We start from the raw sequence: 27,048 nt of genomic DNA on the forward strand, positions 1-27,048 counted from the left end.
CAAGCAAGCTTTATCGGCCACGAACTTACGGGCACTCCTACAGGCTAGATTCGAGGTTAAGAAACTGCTTGATTCCTCATATCAGCGTTTGATACAGGTAGGGAAGGGGAAGTTTTATGAGTTTGGGGATAAACCCGGCAGGTTGTTAGCAAACGCGTTGAGGGAGGGCAGAGCTCACACCCTCATTCCCTGCATCAAGAACTCACGCGACGAATTACTTTACGCCACCCCAGACATCTCAAATACCTTTCATGACTATTATTCCAAGTTGTATAATCTACCTGTCGAGGCCCATAGACCGAGTGATGTAAATCCCTCAATGCCCTCACCTTTTAGATGTCCCGACAGTTCTATAATAGACAACCTGGAAAGTCCATTTTTACTGGAAGATTTATTGGCAGTGATTCGCGATACCCCGGGCAATAAGTGTCCTGGCCCTGACGGGTTCCCCGCCAAATTTTATAAATCCTTCTCGGAACAATTAGCGCCTCTAATGCTCCTTTCCTTCAATTCAATCTCGGAATCAGTCCCCTTTCCGCCCCACTCCACCACAGCTCATATTTCCCTAATTCAAAAGCCCGGAAAAGATCCCATGACATGTAGCAGTTATAGACCAATATCACTACTTAACGTAGATTTAAAAATTTATGCCAAGCTTTTGGCAAACAGACTTAGCCCCTTGCTCCCTAACTTGATCCACCTTGATCAGGTTGGATTTGTCCCAGGTAGAGAGGCAAGGGACAATACCATAAAAACCCTGGATTTAATCCAACATGCACACAATAAAAAGCTGCCCATGATGTTACTGTCTTTGGATGCTGAGAAGGCTTTCGACAGAGTCTCCTGGCAGTCGTTATCACAGACCCTAGACCATATAGGCCTGGGGCCAGTTTTCTCGTCTAAAATTATGGCGTTATATCACTCCCCGACTGCTCTCCTTAGGATTAATGGCACTCTGACGAAACCCTTCTCCATCCGAAACGGGACACGACAGGGTTGCCCCTTGTCACCGTTACTATATGTATTAGTCATGGAACACTTGTTGTCAGCCATCCGGGCTAACCCAGACATACGGGGAATTAGGATTGCCAATCGGGAGCATAAATGCGCTGCTTTCGCCGACGATCTTCTGGTATATTTAAGTAGCCCCACCACATCCCTCCCGTCCTTAATGTTGGAACTAAACCGGTTTAGTAAGTGGTCCAATTTTAAAATTAATTTTGATAAATCAGAGGCCCTAAATATCTCCTTGCCCCAATCGACTGTAAATGTTATAAAACCAATCTTCCCCTTTAGATGGCCACCCCATGGTAGCATCGGATACTTAGGCATCAAGATTCCATCTGACCTATCCAGACTCTTTCAATTAAACTACCAGAGTTTTCTGTCACGGCTCGAGGGGGATCTGACTCGGTGGCATGGGGGCACTCTTTCATGGTTTGGCAGGATCAGTGCACTCAGGATGACGGCCCTCCCGAGATTGCTATATCTGCTGCAGACGGCCCCGGTCTATGTACCGGCAACCTATTGGGCCAAGATGCAGCGCATGTTCGGTAGATTTGTCTGGTCTGGAAGACGCCCTCGTATTGGAAGTGGCGTCTTGACTAGGACCAAAGGTGCAGGAGGAACGGGGCTGCCCGATTGTAGGCGATACTACTTGGCGGCAGCTCATGCCAGGGTTTTGGATCTTCTACATAATTCTAGCTCTAAACTGTGGGTTAGCCTGGCACAAGAAATATGCCCCTTATCAATTCCGACCCTGCCGTGGACCTGGCCACTCCTCACCAAACATAAGATTGAGATGTCTTATAGCACCAAGCAGACTCTGAAAACGGTGCACTCTGGGCCGTCACGTAATCTCCTGATCCAACCTAGAGGGCCCCTTATGCCACTGACGGACAACCCGGAGTTTCTGCCGGGGGCATCATCCAACAATTTTCTAGGAAGCACGAAATTGAACCCCTTGAGGCTAAATCGAGTGATTCCGAGGGGGTCCATTATCCCACTTCAGGAGATAGTAGAGAGTTGTAATTTTAAACTACGTTTTCATTTTGAATATGCCCAACTCAAGCACTTCTTGACTTCCCAAGATACTATCATGGCTCACCCCTCACCCCAATCCCCTTTTGAAAATCTATGCACTGGTTCCTCTAATACGCGCCATGCTATATCAAGGGTGTACAAGCTTCTGACGAGTACAGTAGAGGCGTCGCCTCCTCGATTCTGTAAAGCTTGGGAGTTAGAGCTCAGCCAACCGATTACCGGGAGCCAATGGGAACGTTGTTATCGCCTGACCCACAGGTCCGTGATTGCCACTAGGATGCAGGAAACTAGCTATAAAATACTTTCCAGGTGGTACAGGGTTCCGGCGTCTCTACACGCGTGGTGCCCCGAAATACCTGACTCTTGCTGGCGATGTGGAGCCTCGGGAGGCACCATGTCCCACATCTGGTGGCACTGCCCGAGCCTGTCGGTCTTTTGGAGCAAGGTACTGGCAGCCATACGGGGGGCCACAGGAATTGTGGTCCCCAGTCGCCCGGAGGCAGTTTTACTGTATATCTTTGACGTATCAGAAAAGGTTTTTAGGAAATCGATCCTAGGCCACCTTCTCCAGGCCGCCAAGACCGTGATTCCTCGGCGGTGGAAAGATCCTAACCCCCCGACGGTAGATGAGTGGATAACAGAGGTAAATGTTATTCACCGCATGGAAATGGTGATGGCCCAATCTCGAGGGCAGACGGTGGAAACGGCCTCCAAGTGGTTCCAATGGGACTCCTTCTTGTCTAGTAAAACACTTCTTGAACTACTTTAACCTCCGAACGGGGGGCACTCTGGCCTTTTCTTTTCCAGAAAGTTCACACCGCACTTTTGACAAATTTTCAGCTCAACGGACATTGCATCAGTCCCGGTCGCCTCACTCTGCTTTCTATTCTCTCCCTTCTCTGCACTACCCCTATTTTTCTAGACTCTGTGACTTCCTCTTGTTTGAATATCTTCTCCTTGATTTATCGTTTTATTGTTTTATTGTTTTGTTTTTTTTTAAGTGATTATCTATGTTCCATTTATACCATCCATAGAATGTTGCGAAGCCGGCGAAGGCTTGGTTTAGCATTAACTTCTGATCTGTTTCATTTGCAATAGTATGGATGTATGTTCTAATTTTGTATTTCCTGAAAAATTAATAAAATCTTAAATTGGAAAAAAAAAAAAAAAAAAAGAAACCTACATGCGATCGATATTGAACGAAAATACGGTGATCGCATACACGTCGTTTATTCCTCATACATTGGACGTTTAGTAGTACGAAACTAGTGAATTGTAACGTGTGACATCCATCATACGATTTTGATGTCTGATGCTATGTGCGCAGGTGTGCGCTCTGCACCGCAGCTTAAAAAAGGTCTGCTTCAGAGCGCAGCTGAAAAGCTGCGTTCTGAAGCGCCTCACAATGTCTGTCATGCACTAATCTCTGTCAGTCGGTCACTATCTCTGTCCCTCACTCTCTGTCCATGTCAGTCTATCCCCCTCTCTCATATACTCACCGATCCCCGATCCCCGGCGCTGCACGGCATTCACACTGCTCCGGCGGCTTTTACTGTTTTGAAAAAGCCGGCCGCCCATTAAACAATCTCGTGTTCCCTGCTTACCCCGCCCACCGGCGCCTATGATTGGTTACAGTGAGACACGCCCCCACGCTGAGTGACAGGTGTCACACTGCACCCAATCACAGCAGCCGGTGGGCGTGTCTATACTGTGCAGTGAAATAAATAAATAAATAATTAAAAAAACGGCGTGCGGTCCCCCCCAATTTTAAAACCAGCCAGATAAAGCCATACGGCTGAAGGCTGGTATTCTCAGGATGGGGAGCTCCACGGTATGGGGAGCCCCCCAGCCTAACAATATCAGCCAACAGCCGCCCAGAATTGCCGCATACATTATATGCGACAGTTCTGGGACTGTACCCGGCTCTTCCCGATTTACCCTGGTGCGTTGGCAAATCGGGGTAATAAGGAGTTATTGGCAGCCCATAGCTGCCAATAAGTCCTAGATTAATCATGTCAGGCGTCTATGAGACACCTTCCATGATTAATCTGTAAATTAAAGTAAATAAACACACACACACATGAAAAAATCCTTTATTGGAAATAAAAAACACACACACATTCCCTGGTTCACCACTTTAATCAGCCCCAAAAAGCCCTCCATGTCCGGCGTAATCCAGGATGGTCCAGCGTCGCATCCAGCGCTGCTGCATGGAGGTGACCGGAGCTGCAGCAGACACAGCCGCTCCGGTCACCTCCACGCAGCTAATGAAGACAGCCGTGCGATCAGCTGATCTGTCAGTGAGGTTACCCGCTGTCACTGGATCCAGCGGTGGATGCAGCGGTGGCCGCGGGTAACCTCAGTGACAGCTCAGCTGATCGCGCTACTCACCTCAGTTGCTGACTGGAGCTGACCGGAGCGGAGGTGAGTAGCGCGATCAGCTGAGCTGTCACTGAGGTTACCCGCGGCCACCGCTGCATCCACCGCTGGATCCAGTGACAGCGGGTAACCTCACTGACAGATCAGCTGATCGCACGGCTGTCTTCATTACCTGCGTGGAGGTGACCGGAGCGGCTGTGTCTGCTGCAGCTCCGGTCACCTCCATGCAGCAGCGCTGGATGCGACGCTGGAGCATCCTGGATTACGCCGGACAAGGAGGGCTTTTTGGGGCTGATTAAAGTGGTGAACCAGGGAATGTGTGTGTGTTTTTTATTTCCAATAAAGGATTTTTTCGGGTGTGTGTGTTTATTACTGTAACTTACAGATTAATCATGGAGGGTGTCTCATAGACGCCTGACATGATTAATCTAGGACTTATTGGCAGCTATGGGCTGCCAATAACTCCTTATTACCCCGATTTGCCAACGCACCAGGGTAAATCGGGAAGAGCCGGGTACAGTCCCAGAACTGTCGCATATAATGTATGCGGCAATTCTGGGCGGCTGTTGGCTGATATTGTTAGGCTGGGGGGCTCCCCATACCGTGGAGCTCCCCATCCTGAGAATACCAGCCTTCAGCTGTATGGCTTTATCTGGCTGGTTTTAAAATTGGGGGGGACCGCACGCCGTTTTTTTTAATTATTTAATTATTTATTTCACTACACAGTATAGACACGCCCACCGGCTGCTGTGATTGGGTGCAGTGTGACACCTGTCACTCAGCGTGGGGGGCGTGTCTCACTGTAACCAATCATAGGCGCCGGTGGGCGGGGTAAGCAGGGAATACGAGATTGTTTAATGGGCGGCCGGCTTTTTCAAAACAGTAAAAGCCGCCGGAGCAGTGTGAATGCCGTGCAGCGCCGGGGATCGGGGATTGGTGAGTATGAGAGAGGGCTGCGCAATTCGCTTACTCAGGAGTTTAGCGGTCACCGGTGAGTCCTTCACTGGTGACCGCTAATCAGGACGCGACACAGACAGAGCCGCAGCATGACAATGAAGTCGGGTGAGGTTCACCCGAGTTCATTCTGACAGTGCGGCTCTGTCTGTGTCTGCTGTCATCTGCCATTCACCGCTGCTGCATGGCTGTCTGTGTCTGCTGTTAGCGGCCATGTAGCAGAGCTGAATGGCAGATGACATAGTAAAAACGCATCCCTACACATTACACACGCTTGTCAAGTCAATAAATAAAAAAAAAAAAGGGTGCCCGATGCATACGTCACAGAACACATGATCTAAAGGATCGCACACAAAATTGATCAATTTAACATAGACTACTAACGCACGTGTGACAGCAAATGAACGACCTACGTGCAATCTCATTAGATCGCATATACGACTTGGGCGTGTCACATCGCATACGAGATCGCATACCTAATTGTAAGGTGTAAAGCTGGCTTTACTGGCACTCTCCCCTTTTTAACGTCAACCACCCCTCTGGCTGCCATCACCGTGGGCCAGTGCTCAGAAGGCGTGGGTTCCACCATCGCCGGGTAGTCGCGCCCCTGGGGGCCTACTGCTGCCCTGCACCAAATCATCATCCTACTTTGGGGTGCACTATCAAGGGGGCCACATCCATCACCCTTACTCCACCAATCTCTCCACCGGTTGAGTTCACTGCCGATACAGAAGGGCCCGGATTTCACGCTGCACAGCCCTCTGTCGGCCTCCTCCTGTTGTGGCGGCCAACTGCTGCAACAGACTCAGCACCTCACTCATACAATGCTCCATCACATTGGTCCCTAGGATTACTTTTGGGTTATGGTCACTGGGCTCATTCATCACCCCAATCATTCCGTGGTGTTTTAGCTCCGCATGGTCCACGGTCAGGGTCACTTGTTTGTATCCCACTTGGGTTAGAGGGAGTCCATTGGCTGCGACAAGGGTCAGGCTATCATCAGAGGGGGCAAGTTCGTCAGTACCCCAATACTGCTGGTACAGTGTATATGGTATAGTGGTTACCTGTGATCCTGTGTCCAAGAGGGCCATGAGCGGGATGCCGTCCACTGCCAGAGGGATGATGAGGCGAGCTCCAACGTACCGCTCTCGCCAATCGGGGGGGCCGTTGGTGTCTACTCCTGAGGATTGGCCCTTGGCCCCAGGGGTTGCTCGTTTAACGGGCACCGCCTAGAGTAGTGGCCAGGCTTACTGCACCTGTAACAGATAGAAGGCCCATACCGTGAGTCATTGGTCCTTCTCCGCTGCATCCAGGGGACGTCCTCCGGGCTGTCGGCGAGCTGGATCCCTCTTGGGGGCTTGACTTTTGTCGGAAGCTGGAGGGCAGCGAGGATCTTGGCTAGGTCTCCATCCATGCGGCGGACCTGGACAGCTAGCTCCTCCATCATCCCGACGGGCGCTGCAGGGGCCGGTAGGGCCGGGAGAGGAGGTGCCACCGTGATGGGAGCGGTCTCAGCCAGCCATGAGGCCGCCTCAGGAGCGTCTGGTGTTGGGGCCTGCAGGGCCTTGATGGCCCGCTCTTTCAATACTGCAAAAGTCCAGATTGGGGTGTTCTAGTGCCCACAGCCGTAGCTGCTTGCGGTCCTCAACAGACCCCAGCCCTTGCAGGAATTGTTCCACTAGCATCTTATTGCTATTCGCATCATTAATAGTATCCACCCGCTTCAGCATATGGAGAGCTGTTTGCAGACGCAAGGCATAGTCTCTTATATTGTCCGCAGGCCACTGTCGACACTGATAAAACTGCATCCGCAGCTCCGCTTCCGTGCGGGTCTCAAAAGCGATTTGTAGCTTCTTGAAAATGGTAATCACTGACGCCCGGTCCACGTCGGTCCAGGTCTCCGTCTCCTGCTCAGCCGCGCCGGTTAGCTGCCCTAGCACCACCGCTGCCCGTTGCCTATCAGTCAAGGGATATAAATCGAGGACTGGGCTAATCTTTTTCCGGAACACCTGCAAAGCATCAGGCTTCCCATCATACTGCGGTAGCCAGGTAGCACTGGGCACATAGGGCAGGGAGAACGGCATCACCTGGGCAACCGCTGGGCCCGCGGCCTCCCCCGCTCCTGCGGCCGGAGCATGGGCTATACCGTTTCCATCTACGGGCGCTGCTGCAGCTGCGACCGCCACTCCTCCGACGGCTCCGTCGGGTGCAGACATCTTTTTCCCGTCCCCCCTTGGTTCTCTTTAGCACTTCCGCTTGTTGGGGGTGGGGCTTCGCGTTCGCGCCTTCCCTGCTCGGGGAAGACGCTCGAGCGGGAAATCTTCGCGCCAAAGATGGCGGCGCTTCAAATTTTTCGGCCGGACGCCGCCGGCGGGGACCACAAGGCGCACTTCTACTGGAAAGTAGATGGGTTAGATCCTGTTCGTGATGCCAAGTTGTCGCGGGCAGAGGGGACGCGCTCGCTAACGCTCGGGTCCGGCGCTGCTGCTCCTGCTCGGTGGCTTGAGCGGTGGGCCGGATCCGGGGACTCGAGCGGTGCTCCTCGCCCGTGAGTGAAAAGGGGGGTGGTTTGTTTGGGGATTTAGTCCGTGACGCCACCCACGGGTTGTGGTGAAGGTGGGCACCACCGCTGCTAGTGACGGGGATCCCGAGAGCGATGGTAGGGAGCAGCTGGGATGTTGTTTTCCCCCTCCGTGGGTAGGGGTTGGTGGTCTTGGGGCCCGTTGGTGTGACGGGGAGGCAGGGTCGGTGAGGTGCAGGGTTGCAGGGACAGCGCGGCACGGTGCCGGATGGCACGAGTGTACTCACTCAGCAAAAGATGCACAAAGTCTCCGGTAAACCAAACGGCTGGATGGACGGGTCCAGCAGCCGGCTGCAGTGTCTCTCCCGGGACAGGTGATGGCGGCTGTCTTTCCCTGCACCTTTGTGTACTGTCTTGACTACGATGGGTTCCCAACGGTAGTCCGCTGCCCGGTGTATGGATGCCGGAGGAGCCCGTTTTGCCTGCAGGTGCTAGCCCTTGGGTCTCTAGCCTGTGGCGGTGGCTGTATACCCTCATGGTGCGGACGGTTGCCTTCTAACGAGTCTTTGGTTGTTAGGAAACCCCTGCGGTTCCGGTCACACTCGGATTTGACTTTTGTCGGCGGCTCCAAGCCTAGTCGGGGTCCGATGGCCCTGCCTGTATGTGCTAGCTTCACTTTGCTCCCCGGTCGGTACCGGCGGGCCACCGCCGCACCCCGGTCTTACGGTTCCGCGTTGATCCAGCACTCCTGCAGACGGCCACCACCGTCTGCCAACCTTGCTGTCAGTGCCTGGGCCACAAACCCAGACACTCTCCCCTTTACTCCTCTCACTTCAACCTCCTTAACTCAACTCCTCCAAACCCTAACTGCTTTGCCCGCCTCCAGGCCTGTGAACTCCTCGGTGGATGGGTGGGTGCCAACCACCTGGCTCTACCCCACCTGGTGTGGACATCAGACCCTGGAGGGAGGCAACAAGGGTTTTGTGTCTGGCTAATGTAACTGTCCGGGGGGGGGGGGTGTGTCTGTTTTACCTGTGACGACCTGGCTAGTGATTAGTTGTTTCTCAGTTAATGGACATTAAGGTCTTGTATCCATCCATAGTTTCCTCATACACTTTATGTATCTCCTCTCATTTAGTCTGCTGTTGTAGTATTGTGCCGCCCCGTACTCCGATTTAAAAGGGGTTGGCAGTTTGGGGGGACGTAGGTGTACGGCCGGAGCCGTGTTGGAGTTTGTGACGCCACCCACAGGTTGTGGTTAAGGTGGACACCACCGCTGCAGTTACGAGGCACCTAGGGGAGATGTTGTGCAGCAAGTTGTTAACCCCTCCGTGGGTAGGGATGGTGGCCCCGGGACCCGTTGGGGAGAGTTGGGCGGCCAGAGGGCACTGTTGTACTCACGATTAGTAACACACACAAGTCTCTGGTAAACCAAGGTAATGGTGGTCGGTGCCCGCAGATGGCTGCAGTCTGGTCCCCCACCCGGTTGGTGGTCTCTGCCTTTCTCCTGCACCGTTTGTGTGATGGTGGACTACCTGTGTTTGCAGCGTCAGGAGTCCACTCCCCGCCATGTGGTCGCCTAAGGAGCCCTTTGCCCGCAGACACTGGCCCTTGGGATCTCTCTGCCATGGCGGTGGCTTTCTATCCTCCTCATTGGGCTGTTGTCTTCAGTCGGGACTTTGGGTGGGACAGAACCTATAGTCCTGGCTGCAATCAGTAAATTAGTTAGCACCCAGTAGCTTCTGGACCTAGCTTCAGGGTTTGAGTACCCCCCTTTTGTGCTCCGGTTTCCGAGTCGGTTCCCCGGGTCAGTACCGGCAGGCCACTACCCTGTCCCGGTCCACCACGGTTCCACCGAGCCATCTTCCCAGATCCTGCAGACTGAGGCCTCTGTATGCCTCCTAGCCAAAGGTGCCCAGGCTCCAACCCTGGCACCTGTCAGTTAGTTGCAGACCTGCCACTTTACTTCACCTCCTAAACTCATCTAACTACTTTTCCCGCCCCAGGCCATCCGAACTCCTCAGTGGGTGTGTCCAAGCACCTGGCTCCGCCCCCTGGTGTGTCCATCAAGCACTGAGGGGGGTGACTATGGTTTAATTGTTTGTTAATTGTGAAAGTAGTGCCCCGCAAATCCTTCTTGCTACTACTGCATGGTTTAATTGTTTGGCTGCTGTCACCTTGTTAGGGAACTGGTGTAGTGCGGGGCCCTATCTGTGATCACCTGGCCCGGCCAGGGCATCACAGTAGCATTTTTTCAGATCCAGGTTCTCTTGCCTTGTCCATTTACGGTTTGTTCCAGTAGTCCATTTATCATCAAGTTGTCCTGGTTCCTCAACATCTGACGCGGACCTTGTTAATCCGGGCGACGTGCGAGCTGGCATGACTCTCTTTGTTCGTGACACTCTCATGTTTATTGTGGTAGGCATTATAGTGTTAGGGGTCTTGCCTAAAGACCCCTACTGGTATACTGGTGGATGTGCACTTTAACCACTATGCTATAACAGCCACCAGAAGGTAGGTATCATAGTGTTAGGAGGTTTTTGGGTTTTTTTCAAAGGTATATGGTAATTAATTTTTTAGATAGATTTTTTCCACATGGCAGGGCTGGGATTTGAGCCTTAGTCTCCCATGTAGGAGGCAGTGCACTTAACCACTACACTATACCAGCCATAATATATATATATATATTTTTAATCTCAGAATGCTATAGCTAAAAAGATATAAAAGACATGATACTGCATCATATTTGCAGCTAGTGAATGGCTGCAGTGGTCAGATGTCCTTCTGGACTAGTAGAAAGCACCGAGCTGGTCTATATTTTTTAACTTCTATCAAAACTGATGGGTCAACATAGCAGGCTAAAGGTCCCGTTACACGCGTCAATTTATCGTGCGATCGCATGTGCGATCATACCCGCCCTCATCGTTTGTGCGTCACGGGCAATTTGTTGCCCGTGTTGCACAAAGTCGGTCACCCCTGTCACACGTACTTACCTCCCGAACGACCTCGCTGTGGGCGGCGACTATCCTCTTCCTGAAGGGGGAGGGACATTCGGCGTCACAGCGACGTCACACAGCGGCCGCCCAATAAAAGCGGAGGGGCGGAGATGAGCGGGACATAACATCCCGCCCACCTCCTTCCTTCCTCATTGCCAGCGGGACGCAGGTAAGCTGTGTTCGTCGTTCCCGAGGTGTCACATGGAGCGATGTGTGCTGTCTCAGGAACGGCGAACAACCTGCATCCAGGAATGTGATCGATATTTTGAAAATAAACGACGTGTCAACGAGCAACGATAAGGTGAGTATTTTAGCTCGTTAACAGTCGCTCGTAGCTGTCACATGCTATGATATGTCAAACGATGCCGGATGTGCGTCACGGAATCCATGACCCCGACGACATATCGCCCAATATATCGTAGCGTGTAACAGGGCCTTAACACTGACCAAGGCATTGACCAATGCATCATGAGTGATTGACTGCATCAGATTGAAACTGGGGGAGGGGGAATTCAATGTGGGGATTCAAGGTGGGGGGCATTTTTTTTGAACCATCATTGCAAAAATGGCCAGGTATTGCTGGTGAGACCACTAAGGGGCTTCAACAGAAATATATTTTTTTTGTGAAGGAAGGGGGGGGGGGGGGTAATAGAACTTTTGCTTGGGGCCCTGTGATTTCTAAATATGCCATGGATCATGCAGCTCTCAGATTCCATAGTAAAAGCCTTTACGTCCTTCCATTCTGCTTTTCATTTTTTCATTTCTGCTTTCTCCAAGAGCCGTAACTTGTTTATTTTCCTAGAACAAGTTGCAATTTTGAAAACCACCAACTAATTCACAATATAAACCAATGGAAAACTGTGAGAAAAATTTAGTTGTTAGATGAAATTACAAAAAATAGCATTTTCTCCATTTTTGATGTTTTTCTCTCTGCAGCATTCAGTGTACAGTGAAAGTTACCTTGTAAGTTTAATCTGCAAAACAGTATGACTACAATAATTCCCAGTTTGTTTTTTAAATAAAAATAAATTAAATTTGGCTGGTGTTGCCATATTCTGTACCACATAACTTTTTAAAGCCAGTTTTGAACCTAATCCAATATATTGTTTTGTAAGTTCTTCTGTCACGCTAGGTATGGAGGAATACCAGGCAAACAGCGAAAAGGGACTGCAGAAAAGAGGGGAACCCTGTCTATAGAAAAGGGTAAGATGGTGACCCCCCTGATAAAACTTTCCACTGGCCCGTGGCTCCCCTGACATCCCTAGATACTTTTCGCACATATGCACTGAGCAGAATACCTAGACCATGGCTGAAATGTACCCAAGGAAGTGACCAAACGGGATGAGCACTAGTCAATCCCGCTAAGTGCTAAAGAACACACAAGGAAAACAAACAAGGGACTACAAAGGGACAACTTATCTCCAGGATGACTTTGGGAGAAGTACAGCAACATGCAACAACGTGTCGCTACAGATGATTCCAAGCCGATTGCTTGCAATGTGGACAGCATACGAGTAACTCTACTGCCAGTAACAAACCAAGGGGTAATGCAGGTGTATATGAACACAGGAAGTGGGGATAAGGAATAGTAGCTGAATTGCCAAGGTGTCCACAGGGTCCTAAAGGGGAAAAAGTTAATCTTAACAGAATATATACGGAACTCAATTCACACCAGAGAATGAAATATCAAGGAGCACTTTGTGCAGGCAAATGCTGCGACCTTCTGCAGTTGGACACCACAGGGTTGTCTGTCAACTATGACACACCCGTGACAATTTTTTGCCAATGATCTTACCCAGAAATTGGTGATCCTATGAGACACTGTAGATTGCTTGGTATTTTGGGAAGGTGCCTGCGGCATAACAGGAGCTGATTAACTTTAAGCTAGATCCCAAGTACAGAAATGAGTCACACCATATAGTTACTGTGAATTTGCCCAACAAATCATTTATTTTTTACATATTTATTTTATATGGGCAAATCTTTTTGGTTTTTTTTTCAATTAAAACCCATTACTTACCCAGGTCCTGGTTTACAGATTTTCCTTTGGATCTTCAAGAGCAATGGTTTATACCTATACTGTACAAGGTTTTGTAGTTCATTTTTATATATTTTCTCTTTTTTTGTAAAGATTCGAACATTTCCAAAGCTTAATAAAGTTAAATGTAATTTATTAACACAATCAGCGACTTATAAACCACATAGCTTGGGCTCACGTAGAAGGTAGAAGTCTTTATTCATGCATTTTATGGACAGCCGTGGTGCTGAATAATTCATGCTATATCAGTATGCTACATGTTTGCATGCCAAATACAAAACTAAAAGCCACAATATGCCTGATACTCCTCCTTGCTTTAAATCTGTCTATTAAGTTCTTTTATACTTTTAATATTTTTTATGTATGCATCGATACAGCAGCAATGTCACAAATCAAGACTGAAACCTGAAATTCAGGAGCGGACAGTGTCTGGAATGTTATTTTTTCATACAGTGAAAAAGATCTGAAATTGGGGAAAGTAGGGGATATAGATGTGGCCATAATTCAGGCTTACAGATGTTTGTAATAATTGTTAAAAAATGTATTTTATCATTTAAAGTGTGTTTGTTATTAACTTTTGAGTTTTAATCAATGATATAATTATAGATGAGCGGATCAATCTACAGAAGATCGATTTTGAGCAAATTTTCTGAAATGCGCATTTTGAACATTTTGATATTCGATTCACGGTTCGGAAAGAAAAAACCCTTTGTGCGGTACCATTTCCTTCACTGAAGCATCAGAGAGCGGGATATTATCATTTTGCGTTTCTGTGCCCTGCAGCTATGACATCTTACGGGTTTTCATACCTTGTACAGTGGTGGTCAGTACTGGGGCCATTACAGATTGGCGGTTCCGAGTGGAGCACAGTTTGTAAGACAGAGTCATTTTCCATCTCCAGAGTCACTGGGTAAGTCTCTCTCTACTGTAGATTGTAAGCTCTTATGGTCAGCACGGTCTCTTCTTTCTTTTGCCTGTAAAGTGTAAGGTCTTATGATCAGTTGTGTTGTGTCTCTGTCTCCTTTAGAGTGTAAAGCCAGCTTTACACCTTACAATTAGGGATGCGATCTCGTATGCGATGTGACACGCCCAGGTCGCATATGCGATTGAATGAGATTGCACGTAGGTCGTTCATTTGCTGTCACACGTGCGTTAGTAGCCTATGTTAAATTGATCAATTTTGTGTGCGATCCTTTAGATCATGTGTTCTGTGACGTATGCATCGGGCACCCTTTTTTTTTTTTATTTATTGACTTGACAAGCGTGTGTAATGTGTAGGGATGTGTTTTTACTATGTCATCTGCCATTCAGCTCTGCTACATGGCCGCTAACAGCAGACACAGACAGCCATGTAGCAGAGCTGAATGGCAGATGACAGCAGACACAGACAGAGCCGCACTGTCAGAATGAACTCGGGTGAACCTCACCCGACTTCATGGTCATGCTGCGGCTCTGTCTGTGTCGCGTCCTGATTAGCGGTCACCAGTGAAGGGCTCACCGGTGACCGCTAAACTCCTGAGTGACTGAACTGAGCAGCCCTCTCTCATACTCACCGATCCCCGTTCCCCGGCGCTGCACGGCATTCACACTGCTCCGGCGGCTTTTACTGTTTTGAAAAAGCCGGCCGCCCATTAAACAATCTGGTATTCCCTGCTTACCCCGCCCACCGGCGCCTATGATTGGTTACAGTGAGACACGCCCCCCACGCTGAGTGACAGGTGTCACACTGCACCCAATCACAGCAGCCGGTGGGCGTGTCTATACTGTGTAGTGAAATAAATAATTAAATAATTAAAAAAAACGGTGTGCGGTCCCCCCCAATTTTAAAACCAGCCAGATAAAGCCATACGGCTGAAGGCTGGTATTCTCAGGATGGGGAGCTCCACGTTATGGGGAGCCCCCCAGCCTAACAATATCAGCCAACAGCCGCCCAGAATTGCCGCATACATTAGATGCGACAGTTCTGGGACTGTACCCGGCTCTTCCCGATTTGCCCTGGTGCGTTGGCAAATCGGGGTAATAAGGAGTTATTGGCAGCCCATAGCTGCCAATAAGTCCTAGATTAATCATGTCCCAGAACTGTCGCATCTAATGTATGCGGCAATTCTGGGCGGCTGTTGGCTGATATTGTTAGGCTGGGGGGCTCCCCATAACGTGGAGCTCCCCATCCTGAGAATACCAGCCTTCAGCCGTATGGCTTTATCTGGCTGGTTTTAAAATTGGGGGGGACCACACGCCGTTTTTTTTAATTATTTAATTATTTATTTCAATACACAGTATAGACACGCCCACCGGCTGCTGTGATTGGGTGCAGTGTGACACCTGTCACTCAGCGTGGGGGCGTGTCTCACTGTAACCAATCACAGGCGCCGGTGGGCGGGGTAAGCAGGGAATACGAGATTGTTTAATGGGCGGCCGGCTTTTTCAAAACAGTAAAAGCCGCCGGAGCAGTGTGAATGCCGTGCAGCGCTGCGCTGGAGATCGGGGATCGGTGAGTATATGAGAGAGGGGGTAAGAGGGATAGACTGACATGGACAGAGAGAGAGGGACAGAGATAGTGACGGACTGACAGAGATTAGTGCATGACAGACATTGTGAGGCGCTTCAGAACGCAGCTTTTCAGCTGCGCTCTGAAGCGGACCTTTTTTAAGCTGCGGTGCAGAGCGCACACCTGCGCACATAGCATCAGACACCAAAATCGTATGAGGGATGTCACACGTTACAATTGACTAGTTTCGTACTACCAAACGTCCAATGTATGAGGAATAAACGACGTGTATGCGATCACCGTATTTTCGTTCAATATCGATCGCATGTAGGTTTCACACGCAAACACGTCACGAACGATGCCGGATGTGCGTCACTTACAACTTGACCCCGACGACGGATTGAAGGATTTATTGAAGTGTGTAAAGCAGGCTTAAGCTCTTGTGGTCAGCAAGGTTCTTTCTTTCTCTTGCCTGTAAAGTATAAGCTTTTATGGCCAGCAAAGGTCTACTCTCTCCTTTCTCTCTATACTATATGTTAGCTCTTATGGTCAGCAAGGTTCTTTCTCTTTATCCAGGGGCGAATCGACCGCGGTCGCAGAGGTTGCACTGTGACCGGGCCCCGGGTGAAGGGGGCCTGCTGGCCCCAGCCCCTGATCCGGATAGATGTGTGTCGGAGGCTGCGCGTGACACTGACACACGCTGGTCAGTTGCCGCCAGTGTCGCAGGAGGACGCCGGGGGAGCGCAGGGTAGGTGAGTACCATGTCCACCAGTCGCACAGGGCCCCTTCCAGCAGACAGCAGATGGGGCCCTGCAGGGAGCAGCAGATCACTGTCACTTGCTGCTCCTGTGGTCCATAGACTCCAGGACAGAGTGCCCTCCTCTCATCTGTATCCTGTCTGCTCCCGTCTTCACTACACAGAGGAGGGAGAGTCGCCTGCACTGCTGCGGCCAGAGAAGCTGCTTCTAAAGACCCTCTGAACTCCAGGAGGCCAAGAAGGAGGTGAGTATAATGTAAATCATATGTTATGTGCTGTCTGTATGTGCTATGTATAAGGTATGAGTGTCCTCTATAGTGTGCAATATGTAGCTGACTGTCTGTATATACAATCTGTCTGTATGTACTGTCTGTCTGTGTGTACTGTCTGTCTGTGTGTACTGTCTATCCATCCTATCTGACTGTCTGTACATCTATCTAGCCGTCCATCCTATCTATCTATACAAAATTCCATATGCCTCATTATGAAAGTGAACACATAGTACAATCGTTTATTTATTTTTTTTTGTACTGTGTGCGGCACGGTGGAGGGCTGTGTGTACTGTCTGTCTGTGTGTACTGTTAGAAGATAAAGTCTGGCTCACTGTTTAAAGGCTGGTGTCACCAAGGAAATAGAACAATATTGGAAAAATACTGTGTACCCGAGTTATTTTTCCAATATTGTCTGTGTATACTGTCTGTCTGTCTGTGTATGCTATCTGTGTATACTGTCTGTCTGTGTATACTGTTTGTCTGTGTATACTATCTGTCTGTACTGTTTCCTAACAGCCAAGACCCGATTGAAGGCAACCGTCCAACCAACAAAAGGAATTACAGCTACCGCCACAGCTAGAGTTCCAAGGGCCAGAGCCTGCGGGCAAAAGGGCTCTTCCGGCACATACACACGCTGGGGAGCGGGTTACCGGTGGGAAGCCATCGGGACCGAACATCCACAAAAGGTGCAGGGAAAGGCAGCCACCACCAACCGTCCGGGAGAAGCCACAGCAGCCGGCTGCGGGACCCGTCCATCCAGCAGTTTGGTTTACCAGAGACTTTGCGTACATTTGTGGCTGAGTGAGTACAACCGTGCCTTCCGGCACCGCGCTGCGCAGTCCCCGCGACCCTGCACCTTGCCAGCCCTGCCTCCCCGTCACCTCACCGGGCCCCGGGACCACCAACCCCTACCCACGGAGGGGGGAAAACAACATCCCAGCTGCTCCCTACCATCGCTCCCGAGATCCCCGTCAATAGCAGCGGTGGTGCCCAACCTCACCACAACCCGTGGGTGGCGTCACGAACCAAATCCCCAAACCAAACTACCCCCTTTCACTCACGGGCGAGGAGCGCCACTCGAGTCCCCGGATCCGGCCCACCGCTCGAGCCACCGAGCAGCAGCGCCGGACCCAAGCGTGGTGAGCGCAGCGCCCCGCCGTCTGCGACAGTAGGGTGTCCCCTCGCCCCTTTGCTCTGGTGTGGCAACTGGCAGCACGTCTCTGCTACTGCGCTGTCCGGCGTGTCCCTTGCCTCTCTGCGCCTGCACCAGACAACGTGCTCCTCTGCTACTGCACCAGGCAGCATGCCTCTCTGCTGTAGCACCTAGCAGCACACCACTCTGCTGCAGTGCCTGACAGTGCCCTCACTGCCTCTTACCCCTCTCCTACTGCACCTGGCAGCACACCACTTGCGCCTGGCAATGGTCCCCTTTCCCTCTGCTACTTGAGCCTGGCATTGCAGCCCATACCCCTCTGCTACTGCGACGTACCACAGGTCCAGGGCTGCATCTACAGAGCTGCTGGCCAGAAGAGTGAGCTTGACGCTAGAGTGGCTGAATCAATCCTAAATGAAAAAACTGTCTACTGCAACTCTCTTGTTAGGACCTGTCTGAGGCCGTCGGCTCAAAAAGGCTTCCTAGGACAGACTTGACACGAGCCACTCTATCCTACAGGTTCCAAAGGAACCCTGGCCTTCACTTTTACACCCCTGTACAGAGATAGAGACTTACCACAGGCAATGGGTTGCATCTACAGAGGAGCTGCTGGCCGGAGGAACGAGCTTGAGGTTAGTGATTGATTCAACAATAAGTTAAACATAGCAAACGAAAAGGTAACAGTATTTATCTGCCCTGGTCACAGAAACTGATGCACTAACAGGATACAGCAGCCGTCCTTAATAAAGATGAAGGCAGCACAGGGGCAAAATACTGAGGAGACAACCACTCACAACCTACCAATTCATGGAGGGGGTGATTGCTCAGTATTAAAATTGCACAGGCATTATGCTTGTATACGGGGCGGGTAATTTAGTGCACAGTGCGCCTGGCTTACAGCCTATTACAGAAGCCCCTACTATTAGATCAAATGGACTACCCAGCACTCTATTGTGGCGCACAAGGATCTGGTTGCCACAACAGTGTTGCCCCTCCAAAGGGTTAATGCTGAGCCTGGAGGTAATTGGGGAAGTCTATTGGCCAGTAAGTACCAACATCCAACACTGTTCCTCTCTCAGGCCAGCAGAGGGAGCTCTAAACCTGGAGTTCCAGGGAGCACTTCCTTAAGTCTGACCTGAGGGAGGAGTTAAGTAGTCTGTTAGGGAAGTTCAAGGAGAAAGGAGCAGAGTAGACGGTCTTGTGAGCTGGGGTTTGGAGCTAGGATAGTGTCGCGGGCGGAGGGGCCGCACTCGCTACGCTCAGGTCCAGGGCTGCTGCTGCTCGGTGGCTTGAGCGGTGGGCCGGACCCGGGGACTCGAGCAGCGCTCCTCGCCCACGAGTGAAAATGGGTGGTTTGTTTAGGGAGATAGTTCGTGACGCCACCCACGGGACGTGGTGATAATAGGCACCACCGCTGCTGGTGACGGGGATCCCGGGAGCGATGGTAGGGAGCAGCTAGGATGTTGTCCCCTCCGTGGGTAGGGGTTGGTGATCCCGGGGTCAGTGGTGTAACTGGGAGGCTGGATGGCTGGGGTGCAGGGTTGCAGGGGCAGCGCGGTGCTGTGCCGGATGGCACTGTTGTACTCACTCAGAAACAGATGCACAGAGTCTCTGGTAAACCAAAACGGCTGGATGGACAGGTCCCGCAGCCGGCTGCAGTGTTGTGCTCTCCCCGGACAGGGTGGTGGTGGCTGTCTTTCCCTGCACCTGGTTAGAATGTTCTGACTCCTGTGGCTGCCCACCGGTAGTCCGCTCCCCGGCATATAGGTATGGAAGGAGCCCGTTTTGCCCGCAGGCGCTGGCCCTTGGATCTCTAGCCTATGGCGGTGACTGTGTATCCTCACGGTGTGGACTGTTGCCTTCTGTCGGGTCTTGGTTGTTAGGAAACCCCTGGGGTTCCGGTCACACTCGGATTTGACCATTGTGGGCGGCTCCAAACCTAGTCGGGGTCCGATGGCCCTGCCTTTGTGCTTAGCCTCACTCCACTCCCCGGTTCGGTACCGGTGGGCCACCACCCGACCCCGGTCCTACGGTTCCACAGAGATCCACTAACTCCTGCAGATGGCCACCACCGTCTGCCAACCTTGCTGTCAGTGCCTGGGCTCTGACCCAGACACTTGCAGTTTCTACTCCTCACACTTTCACCTCCAAAACGAATCTCTCCACTTCTCAACTAGACTAACTGCTTTTTCCCGCCTCCAGGCCTGTGAACTCCTCGGTGGGTGGGGCCAACCGCCTGGCTCCACCCCACCTGGTGTGGACATCAGACCCTGGAGGGAGGCAACAAGGGTTTTTGTTTGACTGGTGTGACTATCCAGGGGAGGGGGTGTGTGTGCTGTTATGTCTGTGACTACCTGGCTAGTCCAGGGCGTCCCAATAGCTCAACCCAGAAAAACAGGAGCCGTAGCGAGGCAAAGAGAAGATCCTAGGGGAGAACTGTCACAACCTGTTTGCCTCAGAGGAACACACTGAAAATTAGACATCGGAGTTTGTGGTTGCCAGGGTTAGATCCCCCAGTAACCGAATCCGAACTGCAGGAGGACTGTAGGTCTCCTGGTCCCCAAAACAATCCGAAGGTACATCTGCATCACCAGGGCCCGGTGTGGACCCCAGAAGGGAAGCATCAAAGAGGGCCTGCGCAGCCTATCCTACGAGAAAGGGACGTACCACCGGTCCCAGCAGCAAGAGGGCCATTGCTAACCCAAAGGACAGGGTCCTGTAAAAGCAAAGGAAGAACAGGGAGTAGGCCTCAATACTCGACTGGCCAAGGTGATCACCCCAAGTACTTCCAGGCCGACCGGATCCCCTTCACCACCTCTGACGGTCTCCCAGGACTGGACTGTTCCCAAAGTAAAAGAAAAGAAGGTAAAGAGACTGTTGTTTGTGTCAGTTCTTTTCACTGTCCTGATTAGCCCTGCACCATTTCCAAAGCACCATAGACTTTAATAAGCACCAACGGTTGCCCCGGGGTACCATTCCACCTGTGGGGAGCAGAACCATCCCAGCTGCTAATCCGACAGCCCCGGAGGTCCCATCCAGCAGCGGCGGCTCCATAGCCGCAATCCACAGGTGGCGTCACGACTATTTCCACAAACTTTAATTAGTATTACCACCCTCACAACTGCCATATTAGTTGACCCCGCCAGAGTCCCGGAGTCAGGCCCCACCCCCACTGACTACCCCGGACTAGTCCGGCCCGACACCGGGTGTCGCAAAGCCCTGGGGTGGGCGAGTCAACCTTGGCATCATGAACAGTATTTCGTGCCCGGACCCACCGGGTACTGTGCGCCTTGCAGAACTGTGCTTAAAAGACTGTTTGACTGTGTGAAAGCCGCCACCATTAGCCTCGCTGAGCGCAGGAAGAAGGGGGGCGTGTCCAAAAAAGAGCGCGAAGGGAGCGCGCCATCAGAGCGGAGGTTCGTTAACCCCGCGCGACTGAAGAGATTTTGAAAAGGGAGCGGAGCCTGGTAAGGTCCACTAAGGGGGAAGGAAGATGTCCGACTCAGAAAGGGAACAGGTGGCTGCTATAGACCAAGACGCAGCAGCACCGGCAAATGTGATTCCAGCCGCCGTTGCCCCAGCTCCCACTGCAGCGTCCATAATGCCGCTCACAATGCCATACCTCCCAGGAGCGGACTGGCTACCGCAGTACTCAGGGGAGTCACATACCCTGAGCGACTTCAGAGAAAGGCTGCATAGCTTGTTTAAGGTGTATCCTGTAACTGAGAGCCAGAAAGTGGGCATAATAATAGGACAGTTAACTGGCGCAGCAGAGCGTGAAGTAAAGTCCTGGCCTGATACTGATAAAGGGACAGTAAACCAGATACTGGCCAAGTTGAAGAGTACTTTTGACACCCGCACTGCAGCAGAAATAAAAATGAAATTCTTTGGGTGCAAACAAAGGGCTAAAGACAGTGTGACGCCCTGGGCAAGCCAGGAGTCACAGGTCATTGCACCAACACACCCTACACCCCAGTTAGGCACATCAAGGCTAACCAAAAATCCTTGTTGCCTTCCTCCAGAGGCTGATGTTCACACCAGGGGGTGGGCCAGGCGGTTGGCTCCGCCCACCGAGGAGGACACAGCTCTGGAGGCGGGAAGTCCAGGCAGTCTAGTGAGGGGAGTGAAGGAGTAAACAGCTAAGATGAGCTAAGAAAGTGAAAGGAAGTAAAGTGGAAGTGGTAAAGGAGGAGTAGGAGAAGTTGAAGGAAGGTGACAGAAAGAAAGCCTGAAGTAGTCCAGTTGTGTGCAGGACAGGGTCAGCAAGGTCAGCAACGGCGGTGACTGTCTGGAGGGGGACCGTTTGGAAGTTCCTGGAAGGACCGCGGACGGGTAGTGGCCCGGCGGTCTGGAGCAGTGTACCAAAGGACAGTCAGCACCAGGGCAGGGGCCTCTCGGACCCCGGCAAGGCTAGGAGTCGCCATAATTTGCCAAATCCGTCAGTGAAGGGGACGTAGATCCCCCAACAACCAAGTCCCGATTGAAGGCAACAGCCCAACCATTGTAGCAGAAACACCGCCACCGCCAGGGCACCAGTTTCTCAGGGCCAGCGCCTGCGGGCAAAGAGTAGAGCTCCTCCGGCCCAGCTTGAAGCCGGGGAGCGGGTTACCGGTGGGAACCCATCGCTACCAACACGGAAACAAAGCTGCAAGGAAAAGGGACATCACCGTCACCTACTGGGAGAGCAAGTGCAGCCGTCCGTGGGAACAGTCTTTCCAGCCGTGTGGTTTACCGTAAAACTGTGTCAACGTCTCAGGCTGAGTGAGTACCACAGTGCCGCAAGGCACAGCGCTGCCACCGCGTCCCTGCGCCCACCAGGCCCTGCATCTCCCATCTCATCACCGGGCCCCGGGATCACCAACCCCTACCCACGGAGGGGCAACACAACACCTGGCTGCTCCGCATCACCATCCCCGGGATCCCCATATTGAGCAGCGGTGGTGAAATCACCACAACCGTGGGTGGCGTCACGGACAATAAACAATCCCTACACCCAACAAAACCCCTTTCACTCACGGGCGAGGAGTGCCGCTCGAGAACCCCCGGGATCCGGCCTACAGCTCGAGCCACCACTGAGCAGCGGCCGCCGGACCCGAGCAGAAGTGGGTGAGTGTAGTGTGCTGACACCCTCCTCCCCGCCCGCGACAACAGCATAAGGGACTATGCCTTAAACCTGCAGGAGGCACTGAAAGCAGTTAAACAAGTGGACCCAGAGAGCGTGCGTGATGAAGACAAACTACTGACTGAGCAGTTTATAGAAGGACTCCTGTCAGACGCTCACAGGACACAGCTGCGTATCATGGTCCTGCAGAATCCTGCCCTGGACTTTGCAAAGTTTAAGGACCAGGCCATCCGGGTACTGAGAGAATCTACACCAAATGACACAGTACCCCTCCGGCCTCTTGCTATCACATACCCAGAGGTGGTGCCTGCAACCCGAGCCACTGCAGGGGCTGAGGCGCAGACCCTGGATAAGGATCCCGCTGCAGAGCTCAGACAACAGATCCAAGAACTGACCAAGACTGTGGCTGCCCTCGCAAAAACAGTGCAGTCTCTACAAGTGACCCCATCTCCAGCGAGAATCGAGTTGGCCTCCTGTCCAGAGGACGTCCCGTGGATGCGACAAAGGAGGATTCCGCCGACCCGAGGAAAAGACACAGACCGGTATGATTCAGCTGGACAACCGATCTGCCGCCGCTGCAGCCAAGCGGGCCACTACGCAAGGCACTGTCCTTTAAACGGGCCGAACCTGGGGTCAGAAGCCAACCCCCAGGTGTAAGAAATCCCGGCTCGACTGCCTGGCGCAACAAGTATGTGGGGAGACGACCAGTCCTTCCTGTTGTGCTGGACGGGATCCCTTTGTCTGCCCTACTGGATACAGGGTCCCAGGTAACAACCATACCTTATATACTGTACAAAAGATACTGGGCTGATTCAGACATTGCGTGAGGCCCAGATGATGATTTAATGATTGTAGCCAGTAATGGCCAGCCCATGCCTCAAATTGGGTATAAAGAAGTAACCATTAAAGTGGGGCGGGTAGAATTGCCATCTCAGGGGATGATAATTGTGGATATTGATCGCAAAGAATCTAACCCACTGCTAACAATCAGTACAAATGTAATGGAAAATTGTCTTACCGAAGTGATAATTTTGTTGCAGCAGGTGGCTGAAACTGCCAACTCCGGGCAGCAGCATGCCCTACAGAGGGAGATCAGAGCCCTGATGAGGAGGCAGCAGGTAGAGCTGGCCGAAGGAGAAATTGGCAGTGTGAGGGTAAGTGACTCGCCCACCCCAGGGCTATGGGACACCCGGTGCCGGGCCGGACTAGTCCGGGGGTCGTCAGTGGTGGCGGGGCCCGACTCCGTGGCCCTGGTGGGTGTCAGTTAAAATATGGCTGCAGTGTTGGGGGTGAATAAAGTTTGTGTTCGTGACGCCACCTGTGGTTTGCGGCTATTAAGCCGCCGCTGCTGTGTAAGGCCTCCGGGGTGATGAAGTGGCAGCAATGGTGGTACTGCTCCCCACAGGTGGAGCGGTGCCCCGGGGCACAGTTGGTGCTCGTGAGAGTCTATGGTGTAGTGGAAGTCTAAGCAGACGGAATAACAGAGGCAACACCAAGGGTGCAGTTTCAAGTTGTTTACTCACACATCCTGGTATGCGCACACTGGTGCCCTCAGACGACTGGAACCCACTGTCAGGGACCTCCGCCGTTTCTGGGTGATTCCTGGAGTGAAAACCGGTACCCTTCTCTCTAAGGTGTCTCTGTCTTCAGCTGTCTTCCTAAGCCTAGCTCTTTTAGGATGAACCTGCTCGGCCTCCACTACAGCCTCCAGGCTGGGGGGGTCACCTGTCGGTTGATTGTCCCCTTTCTAAAGGTTCTGCGGTGGGCTGTGGCCCGGGGAGTTTACAACTTTCCCTGGGCCTCGGTTTTTACTGTTTGGAGATAATTTTGCACTCCTCCGGTTTCTAGGGACCGTCCCCTGTTGCAGCTTGATCCCTCCACCGTTGTTCCTGTGGAACAGGCCACCACAGCTCTACAGCTATCCGTGGCCCTGGAATCCCTTTGTTCCTCTGCTTGGTGTCACTTGGACCCTCTGAGTCCCAGGATCTTCACCAGGAAGCGTCTCTTTCTTCTTCTTAGCTCCTGACTGACTAGAGCTTCCTTACTATCTCTCCTTCTCCTCTGCCTCCCGCAGACCTCCTCCTCCTTCTCCCCTCACTCTCAGACTCCAACTCTTACTAACTACACTTGACCTTCCTTTCTCTGTCTGCACTCTGGTGGCTCCTCCCACCTCCCCAGTTGCTAAGCTGTACCCTATAGGAGCAGGGATGGGTCTTACGGCCCCTTCCAGCATGCAGCATGGGAGGGTTGCTGCCACTATCCCTGGTCCCAGTGTGTACCTAACAATGGGTGCTGTGTAGATTTACCAGGGGACCGGCGTTCACTCCTTTCCTCACCGAGAATGGGACATCACACCGCTGGATGGGGTGCAATGTCCTGTGGCGACGGAAGCCTCAGGGGCGCCACACTCCCCCACAGCGAATCCCAGCACGTCCTCGGGCTGAAAAACAACAAGAAATGTGGAAGAAACTGCAAAAACATTTTTGGTATGCATACATAAAACAATAAAACTTTTCTTCCCTTTATGGGAGGCACAGGTACTTAAACGTTGCAAAAACTTTCTTATAAAGCAACTCTATATGTGCACTTCCAGTCCATTGCACGGTTTGGGCACTTCCCCCATAATTCTGGTAGGGGGCACAACAGGTGCAACTATTTACATTTCTTGGCTACAACAAGTCCAGTAGCCTGGCAGTTCGTGCAAATTTTCAAAATACAAAGGGCAAAGACAAAACCAGCCACTAAGTCCAGTGGCCTGGTTACACAGGACACATTACATTCACATTCACCGGGGACCACATTCCAGTCCAGTGGCCCGGTAACACATAAACAAGGGGGGTGACATCTTCAAAAAGTACAAGGGGCAGTAAGGCAGGGTAGGGTGTCGTCTTCAAAAAGAACATGAGGGCAGCACAAAAGGGACATCTTCACAAAGGATGAGGGGCAGACAGGGACTATGTACAGTTCAGTTCTTCTTTCTTTTCATTCTTACTTCAGTGCTGGGGTCCTTGAGGTCCCGCTTTGGCAGGGCCCTAGGCAGCATGTAGGCCATGGAGATCCTGGTCTGCGTCTCCTGAGTAACTGTAGCAGGCCTGCTGCAAAGTTCTGCGGCCTGGGCCTGCTCTGCGGTAGTGCTGCTGGCGGGGGCGGTACTGCACGCTGGCATAGTGCGGCGCCACTCCGGTTCTTCTGGGGCTGCCTCCTCCCGCAAGATGTGGACACTGAGGGCGTACCAGCCACGGCTCCCCATCAGCCTAGTGTATTCCACCATATCTCCGGGCTTAGCATCGCGCCCTGGGTGGCCTCTGGACAGATGCTCCTCGATGTCACGGCGGGCAACAAATACATCTTTGCCCAGTCCGGGCTCTCGGATAAAACCCCAGCCCGCCATCTGCCTGAAGTCAATCACCTGGCCTCTCCGCACTGGGCCCTGGTGTTCTTTGCGGCTCTGCCGGATCCGGGCCTTAGCAGCCAGGTTGGACGCCTCCTCTGCGCGGCGTCTCTCCTCCCGGCTCTCCCGCTCCCGCTGGTACTCCTCCAGCATCCTCTGGCAGGCCAGTTCATTTGCCTTTAAGGTTTCTTTGGGGCGCAGTGGCTGCTGCAGTCTCCCGCTGTCGATCGGCGCTGCGTCCCAGTTCACTCCCGGTGATGTGGTTCCCAGGAGGCTAACAGGGGGACTTGGAAGGTGGCCCACCAGTGGCTCAGGACCCAGGTGACACCAGGCGCCATCTTCGGGGCCCTCTGGCAGGTCTCCGGCATCCCCTGGGGCTTCGGCGGGGCTGGCGGGGGAGCCTAGCAGGGCCGTGGAGGGACTGGGCCGGGGCACTTGGTAAGGCCGTGGGTCTGGACGGGTCGGGACAATATATTGCTCACCCGTGTGTCGCTCTGCGGCCTCCATCCTGTAGCCCACGTCCTCGGGTGCCCTCTGGTTTTCTCTCCGCCGGTCCACCTCCAGCTGCAGTGTGCTCAGCCTCCGGGCAAGGTTCTTCATCTCCTCCCGGATCTCGCTCAGCTCAGGGTCCATTCCCCCGATTCCCGGTGCACTCTTCTGTGGCTTCTCTGCCATGCTACCGGCCTGGGGAATACTCTCTGCTGCACTGCTCGGGTGCTCGACCACGCCACTCGGCTGCACCCTTCCCCTTCTCGAAGGCGGGGCCGGAGGCTGCACCAGCATCTGGCGCCAGACTGGCGCCCAGCCCATCACGGCCGGCACCGCTCCGCTTGCAATCAGGTACATTCTCTTTATCGGCTGGTCTGGCATTTACACTCGTTCTGCCAGCCAGCCAGCTTTTCTAGGCGCCATATCTTCTTCCTCCGCTCTCCAT

The 27,048-nt window shown here is 52.4% G+C and overlaps 1 protein-coding gene across 1 annotated transcript in view; it reads right to left on the reverse strand.

Moving 5' to 3' along the window:
- The window catches only part of LOC142250069 (uncharacterized), an 84,526-nt gene extending 57,737 nt beyond the window's left edge, over window positions 1-26,789 (reverse strand). The window contains exon 1 of the mRNA XM_075322128.1: window positions 26,597-26,789. Coding sequence (XP_075178243.1) covers window positions 26,597-26,789 — 193 coding nt within the window. The remainder of the gene's footprint in view (window positions 1-26,596) is intronic.
- Between the last annotated feature and the right edge of the window lie 259 nt (window positions 26,790-27,048).

Source organism: Anomaloglossus baeobatrachus, chromosome 8, assembly GCF_048569485.1.
Source record: "Anomaloglossus baeobatrachus isolate aAnoBae1 chromosome 8, aAnoBae1.hap1, whole genome shotgun sequence".
NCBI lineage: Eukaryota > Metazoa > Chordata > Amphibia > Anura > Aromobatidae > Anomaloglossus > Anomaloglossus baeobatrachus.